At 34.2% G+C, this 17297-nt stretch overlaps 1 protein-coding gene across 1 annotated transcript in view; it reads right to left on the bottom strand.

Annotated features, from left to right (window-relative positions):
* Nucleotides 1–17297, bottom strand: part of LOC120331275 (uncharacterized) — a 43758-nt gene that overhangs the window by 7382 nt on the left and 19079 nt on the right. Inside the window, exons 15-29 of the mRNA XM_078114014.1 lie at nucleotides 17078–17251; nucleotides 16552–16692; nucleotides 16263–16428; nucleotides 15484–15660; nucleotides 14948–15035; nucleotides 12865–13207; nucleotides 12107–12190; nucleotides 11545–11597; nucleotides 10597–10695; nucleotides 9701–9843; nucleotides 9408–9521; nucleotides 8512–8859; nucleotides 7782–7931; nucleotides 7015–7121; nucleotides 5600–5707 (exon numbers count right to left, since the gene is read on the bottom strand). Of these exons, the coding sequence (XP_077970140.1) occupies nucleotides 5600–5707; nucleotides 7015–7121; nucleotides 7782–7931; nucleotides 8512–8859; nucleotides 9408–9521; nucleotides 9701–9843; nucleotides 10597–10695; nucleotides 11545–11597; nucleotides 12107–12190; nucleotides 12865–13207; nucleotides 14948–15035; nucleotides 15484–15660; nucleotides 16263–16428; nucleotides 16552–16692; nucleotides 17078–17251 (2295 nt within the window). The remainder of the gene's footprint in view (nucleotides 1–5599; nucleotides 5708–7014; nucleotides 7122–7781; nucleotides 7932–8511; nucleotides 8860–9407; nucleotides 9522–9700; nucleotides 9844–10596; nucleotides 10696–11544; nucleotides 11598–12106; nucleotides 12191–12864; nucleotides 13208–14947; nucleotides 15036–15483; nucleotides 15661–16262; nucleotides 16429–16551; nucleotides 16693–17077; nucleotides 17252–17297) is intronic.

Genomic DNA, 17297 nt, shown 5'->3' with positions numbered 1-17297 from the left:
TGGAAATTCTCGTTTCCTGAACTTTTAACAACATTACGTGACGTAATTGGGGTGTTACATGATATTGGTCACAAATATCTGACCCCATTTGGAATTTGAATTCATGCGCTTACTCAGTGCTATCGTAAGCACAATTATTTTAAAATCATATTCACAGTACTATAAATAATAGTTTCTGTATGTACGGTATATTATATTTGTTTAAATGCCATCAAAGTACGAACTTAGTTAAATATTAGATATGCATTGACATTTTCATATTTACATTTACAACTTTCGCTTAGTGGGCAAAATATATATATTATTAAATATATATATTTCTCTAGACCAGTGGTTCTCAACCGTTTATGGTTCGTGGCCCCCTTCCGGCGCCTTTTTGCTCTTGTGGCCCCCCTGTACGTCATTCTAAAAACTAAACGTGTTGGATTGTATGTTTTTACAACCTTTTATGGAATGCAAAAACAAACCACAGACAAAAAAGACCAAGCTTTTTAGTATACAACCAATGGGTATATTGCGCTTTGGATTGTCTGACGAGGTTCCTAATTCTAGGGACCGTCATTGAGACGGGTTTGGCGCTAACAAGATCAGAAAAAAACAGATCCGCACAAATAGGTTGTGACAAAGTCTTCTACCTGCGTATAATTTTTGTCACTTCGCTTTTGGAGTATAGGTGGACGTAATGATTGACTGCTCATTACATACCAGTAATGCAGGCATTGAACACATTCTCTGTCATCTCGAGTTACTTTGGTAGGTGACCAACGTAATTGTCGTTCCATTTTCGTGTTTTAGGCATTATGATATTACATATGGGATATTGCCTCTATAATGCGATAGCGAAAGTTATCTCGCAGTCTAGTGAAACTTCCCGTCTGTAGGTTAGCCTACCGGCAAACTAATTTTTATGGTGGATTCCAAATTCCATTATGATCAAACAATGAACGCACAAGAAAGTGAATACACCCAGTGATCGCAAATAACCTAGTTAGGTATTGAAAAGGCGTTGAACGCCAAAACAGAAAATTTGATTTTAGAAGGAAATTATGCCTTATGATCAATTACTAGCCTTGTGTCGTGGCACTCCTGGGACTGCTTCGTGGCCCCCTTGGGGGTCCCCGACCCCCGGTTGAGAACCACTGCTCTAGACCATAGGTTCTCAAAGTGCTCCGTACGGAGCCCCAGGGCTCCGCGAAAGATACCCAGGGGCTCCGCGAGCTATCCGATTACTTTTCAAAATAATGACTAGTTTTGTAGCTGTTCAAAGAAACAACAACAGCTTTGATAAAATTTGACATTAATATAGCCTCGAAATATGGCAAAAAGGTGGAATTGAAAAATGACATTATTTATAAGCTGGGCGCAGCCTGGATACTCAAGAGGTGGGGATTTGAATCGGAAATCTCCGCGCAACATTCTTTGCGATTATAAAAAACGGATAACGAGATTTCTGTTGCGTAACATATTCAATGTATGGCCGATACGAGCATTTAAAGTGTCTTGTCGTAATAATTCAATTGTACTACAACTACTACAATTGTAATTGTAGTTACTCAAGTTTCATTCGAGATTACTATTAGGATTACTAAAATGAAAGAATACTATTCTAAAATAACATAAAATACGTGATAAACTGCCAAATATAAATAAATTGGAGTCATATTTTTGCGATCTTGGAATTTGTCAAACTTGATTTGTTCTTTTGCACTCGAGATTATTATTAAGCAAGATATCGCCGTTTAAAAAATCACAAGATCTGGGCAAAATACGATTGAAATTTATTTCAATGCATGTGGCTTCGTCGGTAGTTTCAGAATAAAAAAAAAGGTAAATCGCGCACCCAATTGACTGTGTTTCGATTTCGCAGTTACTATATGATGAATAACCAAAGAAAACCTAACATTACACCAAATTTTGTGATTTACAATGCCTATAAAAGCGTTTTTAATCTGACGTGAGTCTGCTAAAACCAAACTTATAGTGTGATCTTTTATTTTAAGTTTTAATATTTTAGAATGCCGTTTTTCAATCAAGAAATTTGAGTTGCGGATTAACCTCTTTATTATTAATTATTATTTTTAGCATTTCGTCGCGGATGACTATATGGAACATGTTTTTCACATTGAACTCATAATTCCCCACGAGAACAAAAAAGCATTTATCGTCGTCAATGTGGAACAATACATGTATATGCCGAAGAAAATTTTTGATTTAGGGAGAATAAACACCGGCGTAAAGATGTTTAAAAACATGCCATGCTGACGAAAACTATCGGTGATTGTAACAAAATGCAATCGCGCTCGTTATTAGCAGCCTTTTAAGTCTTCCGAAAATGTCAAAAGGGAAAAGATTCGACCCCTAGTTTATTAATATGTTTGTCAAGTGTCAAATTTACAGCTTTAGTAAGAGTATATATAATTTATCTTTGAAATTTTGATTTATTTACGACTTGCATTAACCCCATTAAAAAAAAGTTTAGCATTTAAATTAAGTTAAGTACATTTAACTTACTCAGGAATATTTATCGGAAAGCTACAATTTTAACATTTCTTTTGGGGCTCCGCGAATAATAGTCAACCTTTTCAGGGCTCCGCAACACCAAAAGTTTGAGAACCCCTGCTCTAGACGTTCAGATTACTTGCGTGTTTTAAAACTACCTGTATGACGAAACAGGACAAACAATGGCCAGGGACCCTTGTGATCAGCGTGCTAGACATGACTATATTTTCATCACAGGTTAAAAATTTGGCGCTCCAGAAGTGTGAGAACCTATATGGAGATAACTAATTTTGTTCGCCCACTTTACGTCAAGTTGTGTAAGAGGACTGAAGCCTACGGGCAGGGGGTATATTCACTTGGCTAACACAGACAGTCCCTGAACTCGTAATAGAACTAAAATAAGAAAAATCGTAATAACGACACACACTACGGGAGTACCAAAAATTTTAGGAAAATCTAGGATGTAATAAATTCGGTTAGCAATGCCTAAGCAAAGAGATTCCGGCCTTTTCAGGTATAATACCTCTTTACGTTTCATTGGATTCTTATGCATGTCCTTATTCGGAATGAAAAAAGTTACACAAGGAAGAAATTTGTTGTTTGCGGGAATATTTCCGGTTTTCGGTTTCGGAATCTGAGTGAATAATAATGAATCATCGAAGTAAATATATCCATCATGAGAATACTGCTGTGGAAACCCACCCACGCAACGTTGTTAGAGCATTGTGACCAATGACCATTCAAGCATCTGTATAGCGGTCTATTGGGATTTCATATAGACATAATACATTTGTTTTAAAATAGTAAAGTTAGCTTGTAGAATTACTATTTATGGAATAAAATTAGAATTCTTTTAAATTGTATAGGACAATGATATGAGAGATATTATCGACCCATTCCAGAAAAGCTCGGAGAAAATCTTGTGACTCGAACCTTTGAAGAAACTTTACATATTTATATCATTTCCCACACAATCTATATTGTCTCAGTAAAGACTAGCCATTGAAAAATGTTTGTAACGTTACAGTTGGTAACACCGATTTCACATAAACCACGCGTTCACCTTGTGCGGACTAATGAGATCATTAGAGCTATATATTTATATGATAAATCATGTAATACGCATGTATATTCTTGCCCTCTGGCGATCTAACCATAATTTTGAAGTGATTTTCTTCTTCTATCAGACAAATTAACATAAATATAATCAGATTAAAAAAACGCAAAATCAATGTTCATCACGTTCACAAAATTATATATAGTGACAATTACCACACTGTCGACAAACAAGAGAACAATGCTCAAATATATGAACGAAGATCAAAACGAAGGTGCATCAAATCTTTTACAGTACCGGTAGTCAGACCATTGAGATGGATGTGTTCCAACAACAACACGTGGCAACAAGAAAAGCTATTCAATTCTCCAGATTTCACAATGCTTGGCGTATAACAAACGTATAATTCAATATACACGAATTACAATATTTGCTAGCGAAAAAAGTGAGCAATGCTCAAATATATGATAACGGAGGTCAAATGTCAAAAAGGGGAGTTAGTATAAATGAGCAAAATTAGGGTGACATATCTGGCCTCGTGGGCATCAGAAATAATTAAAAATAAGAAGTAACGGCTCATCCAATAACTTCTTACATCATCAAGTACTGAAAATTTGAAATCAAAGATCCAGTAATTGAGGAGAAAAGCCATTTATCATAACAACAACAACCCCAAGACCAGCAACAACAACATATTCAGCAAAACGATCAATATGTACTTTCATTTCACAAGTAATTCCATTTCCACGATTTCAAGGACTTAGTGACGTACCGTGGTGGAAAAAATCCGACGAAAGATTAAAACCTAAAAAAATATGGTAGATGGTGTGGTCATGCTATCTAGATACGAGAATTCTAACCCGCGACGCCGTACGCGATGAGGCATCCATTGTTCTATACTTCTTCCAATTGAATCACAGCTTTCAACACCCTTTTCTGAAAACCTCCTATTTTCTCAATATTTTGGATTATATTATGTGAACAATGAGTTTAGTCATCGTTGTATATTTATTCAGTGAATCAATACTATCGGTTCTCCCTGGATGACACTTTTACATAAATACCTTAGCAACTTGTGGTTATAAAGTTGTCACGAAATAAATAAACATACAAAAATTCCACAACTTTTCTGACGATACCAAACTTCCAGCGAGTTACATTACAGGACTTGGAAAAAGTCTGCGTTTCTAGGGTCTAGTCCAACTTCGGCCTAGCCCTATCATCAATTCTATTCGGATCCGAATGTATGATCAGAATTGCTTCAAATAGGACAAAGTGGTAGCTGCATGTGGAATTATTGAATCTAAGTCTGTATCATTTTATACCGGATGACACGATTCTTGAATTTAGTTAATTAGAAGCCTCAATAAAGCAATTTGATGAAAAAAAAAATCCTAAATATTTTTGGAAAGTTACTAAAAATACATTTTCAGGATATTAGTTGCTTTGATAGCCATTGATGATATTGGCTTCTCATTATAAGGTAGTCGGCCAAAAAAACTTTAATGAGTCTTCGATCTATTACACTTTATCAACGGATTACATTTTTGTTAATATATTAGATTAGTTTTGATAATTCATTTTCAATAGTAATTCCATAGAATTATATTGTGGATCATTCAAATCTCAATGGCTCTTAATAATAGTGGATAGAATAGTGAACTTAATCTAATAATTACAACCATGTTGCATCGTCAAATAGTATCGGAAACTAAGCTTTTAGCGTTTGTGTGATTCACGTTCTTTGCGTCGACTTTCAGAATTAAATTTGGTGGTATTGTTGTATTACAGCAAAAAAACGAGCTAATACGAAATATTGATAAATTTTGCACATATTTTTAAATGTGTTGAATTTACACATTAAATGTGTTTTCATAGCAATGGTATTGATTTTGCAAATTATGTTTGTATTATCTAACATCTATTAACAGAACATCATTGAATCATGCTCAAACGAAGCAAGTTTAATATTGTACGAAGCCATCTAAACAAACAGTTATCTTTTAATCGATACCTTATAATCACATACAGATAACATAATACCTCGAAAATAACAGCACTATCTGCTCTGGAAATTTCTCCATTGACGTCACGTAATGCTTCTGGTACGTCATCGATAGATAAAACTGGATCGTCTGCTGGATGAAGTGCCTATTATGAAGTAAACAATATAAATGATTGTCTAAGGGTACCAACAAAGGATACATAATACAATCCCCTTTTTCTTTCTTTCACTGCGAAAGGTGAATTTTGTTGAAGTAAAACAAATTTACGTTTTATTCGATTAATTATTAATCTATGACAAAAATGTTCTTAAAATTGCAATAGAATGAAAGTTCAATTTTAAAATTATAAAACTAAAAGTACCGTGAAAATAAGGAAAACAGTTGGAAAAAACCATTATAGCAACCGACGTCAGCTTTTGTACTAAAAATGGGCTTTTCAAAATTATGAGGTGGGAATGAAAACCGATGAGACTGTTCAACCATATTTAGATCACGGATTCATGCTCGACTATCAGCCCAGGTACTGGAATAGCCAACTCGTTGTATCGTTTATGAGAGCTGTAACTGACCAGTGGTTATACTTATTTCATACGATGACGAGGAGTAGTGAATTTAAATAAAAACGATAGACAAATTGTCCCAATACCATAATACATAAATGAAATCCCACGAGCTCCAAACTCGCACTCTTACACCGCCATAGACAATCGTGTTGCTAAATGCTAATGTCAATGCTTAACACTATGCACCAATTTTCTTGTTACAAATCTATAAAAGCACCAAACTAGACTTCATAAAACCGATATATACACCAAAAACAAACCGTTCAAACAGGGTGCCTCTGAAATTTAAATTTTTAAACATTGGTCTTATCAGGTATTTTTATTAGGAGCCAAAACAATTTACAGACTAAACATAGTATATGCACGATATTTGGTTAGAAGGTATAGTGGAAAATTATATATGTTTGATCCAAAGTCAAAATTAGACTATTTTCTCATATGATGGTTAAAATCAAATTTTGAATTTCTAGATTTAGGAAGTCTTCAGCCACGATAAAATTTTTGACCGGAACAGAATAAAAATTTGTAGTTAAATTTTTGTTATCGTGATGTCGGTTGTGGGAAGTTATCTTAGTCGAAGTTAGCTTTTTTAAACCCAGATTCAAAGTCAAAATTGTCATCAATTCCAAAACGAGTTATTCAATAGTGTGGATCACATCTTTGATTCTACAGCGTCAATCGGTACTATACCTAATCAACAAGAGATACAAAAAATTTTTTGGTACAAGATTAAATTATTGAAATAAATTATGATATTTCGCATTTTTTAACTGGATAGACGTTGCCAACAAAATTTACATTGTCAATTTGTATCGAATCGAGCTCAAGTTTGCCACCTAGAGGATATTGTTTTAAAAAGAGACAAATAATGGATTCATAATGTACATACTTGATAAACCACGCTTTGTTGCCTGATGAAAGTCTCTTTTTTACTTTTTTCGTGTTTTTCATTCCCTCTTTCTCTCTCAGCTTCGAGTTTCTGCTTTTCCAAACGTTCTAAAAAGATTTTCTAGGTAGAGGAAATCTAATATAAAATATATTGAGAAAAAGAAGCCAAGAGGTCACTAATCTATCTTTGACTTCGACAGTATTCGATGATTTCAATTCAATGCGAGGGGATTGTTGGAGAATTTGTTGTTGTAGGGTATGCCGGCCGGTTGTGCATTCCTCCTACCACCTAGTCTATGTATTTGGAACAAATAAAGCCGACAAACTGTACCCATACCTATGTAGCATTTGTAAAAAAAAATATGTGGTAAATTTGCAATGTCGTGTTATCAACGCTTTGCATAACGCAATAACCATTGAATAAGTACTTTATGAACATAAAACAATAATATATAGTGTCCTTATATAGTCAACTATAACCTGAGAATCTTATACACAGAAGTGGACAGGCCAAGTTGACTTTTATAATCGTATGGTCGCATCGCTTTTACCAGTTTATACCAAACAACATTGTGTATGTTACTGTATGTTTGTATGTCGCGATTACTATTTTGTGGTTGACTACACAATGAATATCTCTATCTCACTCTTTATTTCTCTTCCTAATACTCTAAGAAGCAATTTTGATGAGCTAGGAAATTCTATTATATCAATTGCCATTTTAACCTAATTAATAAAAAATATTTTTGTTATTTGATTTGTACTCACCTAAAAGTTTTTTTTGTCTTTCTTTCATTCGCTTTAATTTATCTTGCAACGCTAGAAAAGCAGCTGTGTTGTGTTTTACCACTGGATCAATTCCGATTTCTTTACGATGTTTTGTACTAAGTTTATTTAAGACTTGTGCATCATTGAGTTCTGAAAAAAGCAGAAGGTAAAAAGTTTAACTTGACACAGGCATTTACAATATATGAAAGAAGCCATAGACATTATCGTATTTCGTTGAGAGAATATTCCGACGTATGGTATATTAAGGAGCTGCCAAGGATAGGGAGCTGGAGAAAGACAGATCCGACAATCGTTCATTCGAAACTTTGACTCCTACTCCAGTTCAGCAAATATTCTGACTTACCGCTGGTCTACGAGTTCGGACAATTGCCTCTTACATAGCAGTAACTAGTGTAGCTTTTTAATTGAAGTCTGATTAATACACCAATTCCCTACTCCGTGAATTTTTAGTGCGGACCAAATGTTACTTTGGATAATGGCTAGCAAAATAGTCATTTTCTGACTCCAACTCCATACCCTGCCCTATCCAAGTATACCAGACACAAATAATTCTTTGATGGGAAAAATGATAGGTACTCCTGAACTATGCGCATCAAAATGTCGCATAACCTGAACCCTAACCTGGTACACAACCTTAGTTCAGGTTGTGCACAATCTTGGTGCGCATACTTCAGGAGGTCCAAATGATATATACAGCAGTTAAACTTACCTTCCAAAGGAATTTCCAGTGTTCCACTTTGCGGTGCTCTTATCTCCGGAAGGTGTAATGTTGGTTGTTGCATTTTTTGTCTTGGCGTTCCACTTCTGCTTTCATACCCAATTCTTGCTGACTGGTCATAATCATACTTTTGTTGCGTAATGCTCATTGCAGTTTCGGCGTTCTCCATGATTTCTTTCTCGTTTTGAAAATCTTCGTCTAAGACTGCGTTTCTGCCGAAAACTGATGTTGAAGTTGGGCGTGTTTTGGGCGTTTTCCGTCTACGAGGTGTCGCGAGAGACGGCTGGGTTTTGAAGAGAATCTCTCGAGCTGTTAACGCTTTAGCTCTATCCAAGCATCCTGGGTAAATTGTGAAAGAGAAAATGGATTATTAATTACGTTATTCAGATTGTAATGCCTGCAAAAAAGTGATAGATTTTGAACAAGAGAGCAATACCCAGATATATGGACACGGATACCAAGTGACCAATCGCAGTAGCCAATGCCAATTATGCAGAAATATATTATCTAATTCTAATCATTCAAAAGTTTGAAATCAAATCTCAAAACCTTGGCCAATTTATATCTATATCGGTAAGACCTTACAGTGGATTTGCCGAGAAGTTGACGGACTAACTTTAGTTGAACAATATACGCAAAAATAGAAAAATTCAGATTGAATAATGAGCTCGAAGAATATTTGAAAATAAAATAACAGTAGCATCCTTTCTGCCATCATCAAATACGAAAAACTTGAAATCGATTGTTCCAACAGAAATCGAACATTTCACAACAACAACAATCATACTAACCACCACAACAATAACAACAACAGCAACAGAAGTTTAGCAAAACGATTCATAAGTCGAAGCCATGTTCTGCAATGAAGAACATAGCTAATAACTTACCTTTGGCCACCACGATTTCATGTTCAGTTGTATCGATTTTATCAGCCAGTAATTCAGCCAGAAACATGAGTTTTTTCAATTCAACATGTGCAGGTCCTTCCCTGTAACTTTCCTCTGAAAATAAAAAGACGTATTCAAAAAACTTAAAAAAAAAATCTAACGAATTGGTGACCCGCGATGAAGTATAGGACACGGACCACTATAACTTTCATCTGTTTACGTAAGAAAACACTTTAATCTATCTGTTGGCCCAAGGTATTCACAGTTATAAAATTGGCGACGTTCTCTTTTACCTAATGTAACATCTTCGAAAGAATCTTCGTTGAACAACTCATTGTTCGCTCGTTTTGCTTTCATCGCTCTTTCCCTCAATCTCATCTCTTTTAACATCAGATGTTTGTCGAATATATGACGATATCTGGGAAGGCTTTCCTCTCTGGAAATAAGTGAGCAACAAGTTCAAATGTCATATAAAAATGTTCCAATATGTAATATAAAAGTGTTCCCGTGAATTAAAATGAAACAGTTAGGATGAAATATTGGGGTCCCATAACAGCTTGAAAAATAGGAGAAATAGCTTTCTAACAGCTTCACAAGCCCTTAAAATCGGTCTATTGGTAGCATGAAATGTGATTATTTCACAACAATAACAACACAACAACAACATTTTAACAAAACGATCAATATGTACACTTCGTGTCCAAGAGCATAACTATTTATTCTAAAATTCTTTACTGAAATTCACTTTGATTAAAGTCTATTCATTGTAGCTTTACAATGAATAATCCCATGATTATAGCGCTGTTCTGTATGTTGGTATTACAATGTAGAAATCACAGGCTGAAGCCCTTTTCATTTCATTATTCCATCCAAGCCCACAATCTCACCCACGGCGTGAGAAATTAGGCAAATTATGTTTAATCGAAAAAGTTCAGACATATATTTACAAATACATTGGACCTATACATTTAACTTATATAAAAGTAGTACTATGTGTAAAATTCCAAACAAAAACATTTGAAATATACTATATTTTTATAAGGATTTAATGTGAAGCAAAATTAGGATATATTTACACTGATTTTTCTCCTGTAGCTATCTGATTTCTCTAAACAACATTTTACAAATTTGATAATTTACAGTTTTACACTCATTGTCAAAGTATTACAAGTAAGTGAAAAACAATTACCTTATAATGCAAAATTTTTTCAAAACGTCATCAACAGCACTTCCAGGCGTTTCAGCATCAAGTAGCATTTCAGCGTTAGACTTGCCTCTTGTCAAAGGTCTTCGAATAATAAAGATAATAAAATATAAATATATAATTATAGGAGCGGACATGGTTACAGTGTCCGCTTATCATTTGAATGGCTTCCTCCGTATAGGTCATTTAGGGCTACACAACCAATTTTCGTTTTTTTTTGTGTTTTTTTATTTAATTGCACTGACGCAGACGTTCGGTATTTTATTTGAGCGAAGTTTTAAAGTTCATGATACCGAACCTGACACAACTAACATTTTTGAACATTTTTTGTGTGATTGCTACTTCTCAACGGTTTATCAATGAAAGTTTTATCATTAAGAAAAAAATATATATCTTGATAATTCGTCTTTATTCCACACAAAAAATACGGTACTCCTGAAGTATGCGCACCAAGATATCTCACAACCTGAACCCTAACCTGGTACACAACCTGAGTTCAGGTTTTGCGCCATCTTGGTGCGCATACTCAAGGAGGTCCAAAAATACTTTATACACGGAGCTCCAATCATCTGATAATAGATATTATTAGGTTTCTTATCATTTTCATTTAAAACGTCGTAACCAAAATGCGTACTTTGAACAATGCACAAAAATTACTTTGAGGTATATATATATAAATATCATAATGGGATCTCCTCCAATTAGATTCTATATGTTGAATACATCAAAAAAATCAATCTATTTTATCAAAATCTCCGGTGTGTACATAAAAAATACTTTGCCACATTTCTAGTGTTGTTTTCTTTATTACAACTACTCATATATTTATCATCCATATTTGATTGATTTTCAATTAGAAAATCAAAAAATTCTTTGTATGTTGTTTTATCAAATTTAAATAAAAAACAAAAACATTTTGATTATATTTAAAACCTGGTTTTCATCTTTCCTTTGTTTTTCATATTTTCCAACATTCTTTCTGCATCCTGAGAAAATAACAGTAACAGTAGGTATTTTCTTTTTTATAAATGAAAAAATAATGAATAAAAATGGATGAATGAAAAAAAACGTATTCAAAAATATAACGAAGCTCATTTTTTCTAGTTTTGCTAAAGAAATGACTGAAGTTGATAACACTTGAATGTATAATAAATTGCCTGAAATATTTTTTCATGTATTTGCCTCGGACTGGTCTTAACAAACAGCAACTTACACAATTAGTAACATTATTAGTATATCTAAGTGTATGTACGAAGTTTTAAGAACATACCAAAACGATCAAAAGTACCAAAGTTTCTTGGATATTGCTTATATCTTAAACGTGATTTTTAAAATACGGTGAAAATTGATTACAAGGTTATCAAATTACTATGCACGTTTTTCCTCTGAACATGGCTCTGAATAAGAAGTCGCTTGTTAATGACTACTATGTTTTTGTAAAAAAAGGATTAATTTCGGTTGTCAACACAATTTTGATTACAACATAACTTCTCACTTCTTTTTTGAGTTTATTTTGTTCTTCAGACATCTGTGTCTCTGGATTATCAATCATCTCGGGGAGAATTGGGATTTTTGAACGCTGAAAATAAAAATAAAAATCAATTATTCGATGATATAAATCTAAGTGAAATTGATTGTCACTACTACCGTTGGGGAAACTCGATTGTCATCGACTTGGCTGAATTCAAGTCATCGATCGCTTTACAACAGTCGAGTCCTCTTAGCAAAACGATCCGATACCAAAAATATTTTGATATCAAAAATACGAATTATCACTTCGATGTATGTTGTATTGAAATAACTTCTCTAGCTTGATTATAGCCTAGTTCGATTATGAATGACGTTGCTCTAGAAGATTTTTTTTTTCAAATTTATATATATATCAGGTAAAATTATGCATCTTCGGATAATGCCTTCACTGGTAATTACACAATTATATCTGCATTCTCTTGGCTTTTCAGTTATTCTCGCACACATTATCATAAACATGACAACAATAAAAAAATACATACTGTTACACATATAACTGCCTAACGGTATGGATAAATTAAATGACCAACGGGGACCCCATAATGTCAGTAAAATTCCATCCAACTGTTGATTTAACGTAATGTACCGATTGTGCACGAAAATGAAAATAAAAATTTGAAAATTTAGGATGAAATATTGGGGCTGGAACACTCTGAAATGATGACTAAAACGATACATGGGTTTTCAAAAACAATATAAATATGATATAAAATGAATTAGTACCGATGAACGTGGTGTTGGTTTTCCAAACGCAGATTGATAAATAGGTGATGGAGGCTCGTCGTCATCATTTATATCCGGCAATTTCGGAAGGGGCGGAAGCACATGCTTCGGTGGTTTTCCAACAATATGACTCCGCATGGTGTTTTCATCGTTAGATTCTGGCGATTTTCTTTCCATTTCGGACAGAATCGATTTATCGGATGAGGTGGATTGGGAATCAGGAAGACTGATCGAACTGATTCCAATTGTCAAGTCTGCAGTAGACTTCCGTTCTTTTGTTAAGATTGATTTTGTTTCTGGTTTATCCCTCTTTCCCCTCTTTCCAGATTCCTCAGAACTTGATCTGAGCAGAATTTTGAAAAGTTGAAGCTTGGTAAATGTATATTGTACTAAGAACATAAAATCATAAAACAATAGTTTTAATTAGTTGCATTTTTATGTAAGTTTTTTTTTACATCTCTTTAAAAAGGATCTGTAACAGCAGTGTCTTAGGTGCTGTAGCAAAATTCTATAGTTCATATATACTAAGAACAATTACTTTGTTTACACAGCCAGTCCTCCCTTTTTTCTACTTATCGGATTAGGCTGTGAGTTCGTGGTTAATTTCACGTTTCGGTTAACTATGATAGCTTGAATGTGGCAGCTTTCAAAGAGTCTTCAATATGGAAACGTCTTTCTTGGTATTTTTCCCAGAATTTTGTTTATTAGGTTCTGTAGAATTAGCCGCATCAAATGGGCTTAGCCCACGGAAATTCTAATTTTAACGACATGTACGTAGGATGAGGTGGTTAACTTGAGAACGCAAAATCAGTGTTTGTGAGCTTTTACTAGTGCCGACATGCTCGGTAAAATAGATAATTGCAAATCCCTTCTTACTGATTAAATGCCGAACACACTTGATATTTGATATAAATTAAGATTGAATTTAAACATCTGAGATTCTTTCTTTCGTAACCTCAAAAATGGTTTTTGCTCGTTCAACTGGATGAGCCACTAATGCTAATCCATAAACTGTAAAGATTCGCTCTGATGAACTAAATTTCTGTGCTAAAAGTTTTTTTCCAAAAACATCAACATTGCAGCATTCCATCCACCCCCTAGCTGTTTAAGTGATATTGTCGACGTAAATAATGTGAACAGCTATTTACTGGCAGTGCTGTCTCAAAGTAAATCTATGTAACTATTGGCGTAATTGGTTTTTATTGTGGAAATTGTGGAAACTTTTAATAATTTTTTTCTTCAAATCTGTCAATGGCAGTCCAGCCTACCTAACTTCTCAAACCGACAATATTACCTTGTACTTAAAGAGAAAAACCGACCTTACAGACTCCTGCGTCTAGCACTAATTACACTTTCAGCAGCAGACCAAACAGAGTTCTTTTAAATCTACAACTCAAGTAAACATACATACACAACACTATCACCTCTCAACACAACAAACAATCTGTTGATTAATATAATTCCTGGACAGCGCTGGCATATAACGCGATATTAACGGGCCTTGTCTGGTAAAATTTAATATCTCAAGATAATGTTATATAGTTTGGTCCCATATAGTTAATGTTTAATACATAAACAACAGAAAACATGGTATTTGTCGTTTAAGTTGTAATTCAGATATAGTCCTAACTTATTGTTAATTCAAGAGCCTGTATTATTGTATATTATGTGTGGTTTACGTGCGTTGTGAAGTATTTCTGCTAGATATTGTATGTCTTACATATAGATCCATCAGACCATCAATATAAAACATCTAAATTTTGTAATAAAATTTTAGTCAAAGAATTTATTAAAGCAATACTGCCACAACGTATCATAAAATAACAACGTTATTATGCTAAGAACCGCATGGTAGAGGATTTGTTAGTAGCGAAGATGTGTGAGATGTAAAACTGTGGATTTATGGTCTCGTATTCATTTAATTGTCTTTTTCTATGAATCGTTATTACCGTTGTTTCCGTACAAATAGTAGCTTTGATTTTAAGGCAACTATACGACATATTATGTGTTGCCAATTAACTGCAAACTAAGTATAATTGATACAAATATTGAGATGTCTTCAGCCAATAGTGCTGCTAAATACCTGCTGCGTGAGCTCGCTTTTGTTCCTTCTCTCGACAAGCCAACAGTGGGCGAAAATATGTCGTCATTCGCCCTCATCAATTCCTTGCCTGAAAAATATGAAATCTCGATTCAAATTAACTTGGTATTTTCGAAAAAAAAACCTACACACCAATACCTATAATTCTACTATATAGAGAAGTGGAAATTGTATATTGCAGTGGCAAACTGTTGAAGCGTTTAGTTATTCAAAAGCACAACCGAATCTGGAGAGATGAGCCGTAATGCCATATATATGATTTAGCTAGTTATCGACTTTTGTTTTCTCATGAAATTTTTGCCAATTTTATAAGCAGTTTACAATGTGCACGACCTTCGTACCAAGACGAGATGAACAACACGCGTTTGGTAGGGTCGGCTTTCGTGAGCAACATTTTTATGCACACGGGAACAATTCACATATAATCTGTATCTTGGGATTTTCAATGGAATAAGTGGATCCCTCGAAAAAAAAAACGAGTATTTCATCAAGACGTAAATACATTTATGTAGGCTTACTTGGCATGGCGACATTAGCATCCAACTTAGGTGAATCTGGAAGAGTGAGAGAAGATGAAGATGACGACCGTCTTGGTGCCGGAGACAAACTTCTCTCTTTTCTGGACCCTGCACGATTTTTCCCTTGTTTTAACTTTTTCATCTTTCTCCGTTGCTGTTCACGACGGGAAGCTTTGTCTGTAAAATGTTTAATTTACTACATAAAAATATGAAAAAAGTAACTAAATAGTATGGCTGACTTCATTTGCGCCACCTCCTTCGGTGAGCTTTTTTAACAGAGTATGTATGCACTTTATAAACGAGAGGTGTACACCAGGGGTCATGTTTATCCCCACATTATTTCTTGCTATTTATTCTCCATGCCAAGGAATATGAAATTCCGCAATAGTTTTGAATTGGTTTGGCTTCAATGTACTTAGTGTTCTCAAATATGAAAAATATGAGGAAGGTATATATATATAGACGTCAGTCATATTATAAACACAATATTATTCCAAAGAATAATAATAAATAATGGCGCAAAATACACTTTTATTTTAATGAACAAAAGATACCACCTAATAGAAAGTGTTCACATTTTGAATACTTCCCCAATTAGCATACAAAATACTTGGACCTATGTTGTGTTATGTTCCAATTTATCAAATATGTTTAAAAATGTGATTTTCCAACATTCTCATAAATAAGACTTACTTTTAAAATCATCATAGCAGTGAATTTGTATAATGGTAAGCGTGATGATATTTTCAAGGAGTTATTTCTTCTGCACAAAATATTACCTTTCTTTTTTATGGCTGGCTCAAAATCTTGTCCGGTCTGCAGGCTGACTGGTTTTGTTTCTTCAAATTCTCCCATCGTTGTAGAATCGTGTTCGCTTATCACTGACCCAGCAGGACTTCTTACAGCGACCCTCCAGTTGTCATGAAAATCTTTCGAGTTATAATTCTGTTTGGATATTTAAAAAATAAAATTTATAAAAAAAAATTATTCTCGTTCCCACTTTTCACGCTATTTAAATAATTTAGTAAATGTGATGAAGTAGGAGGCATTATTTTTAAAAACGCTCACTCGTCTTAAAACATCAAGTTCATGTCGCTGTTTCCTTTCAATTTCAAGTATGCGATCTTCCGATAGCGAGGAAATGTCATATTGTCGATTCTCCGAAAACGGTAATTGTGGTTGAGTTGGAGAAACATCACTTTTTCTGATCTAAAAATAAAATCGAACAAATTTTCCAACTGTTCAATCGTGATCACCAATTTAAATATCGGCCTTGGGTGAGAGATAAGTAAACCAATGGATGAGACCCTGTTGTGTGTAATGGCCAAAGAATGTTCTGAGCATCATTGCAGAATTTTTTCCAATTTTTTGTTTTGTTTGAAAGTAGTGTCAAACTGTAAATATTTCATTCCTAAAAATGGCGTAACGAAAACAGCTATGAAAAAGATTAGAGAGCAACCTCTCAAAATTTTATGCTTAACGAATAGTATTTTTTTTCTTATATATATGCAAGCCCATAGCATTTTACAGAAATGGATACAGTATATGAGTATTCAAAACAACGAAGTCATGACAACAATCAACTTTTGCTTACTGTAAATGGTGCCGGAGCTTTCCAGAGCCGTGGTCTTTGTTTTCCTGTCAGCAATGAAACTGTTGATGACACTTTTGAGTCGCTACTGTGATAAATGCTGAACGGAATTTGTCTTCCTATATTACCCATGTATACCGAAGTAACCGGCAACATTTCTTGGTTGATTTCAACAGTCTGTAATGCAATACCATGTTGGTATCGTTAGCAAATACAGGTTTTG

Source organism: Styela clava, chromosome 6, assembly GCF_964204865.1.
Source record: "Styela clava chromosome 6, kaStyClav1.hap1.2, whole genome shotgun sequence".
Lineage (NCBI taxonomy): Eukaryota > Metazoa > Chordata > Ascidiacea > Stolidobranchia > Styelidae > Styela > Styela clava.
This window is presented reverse-complemented; position numbering and strand designations above follow the sequence as displayed.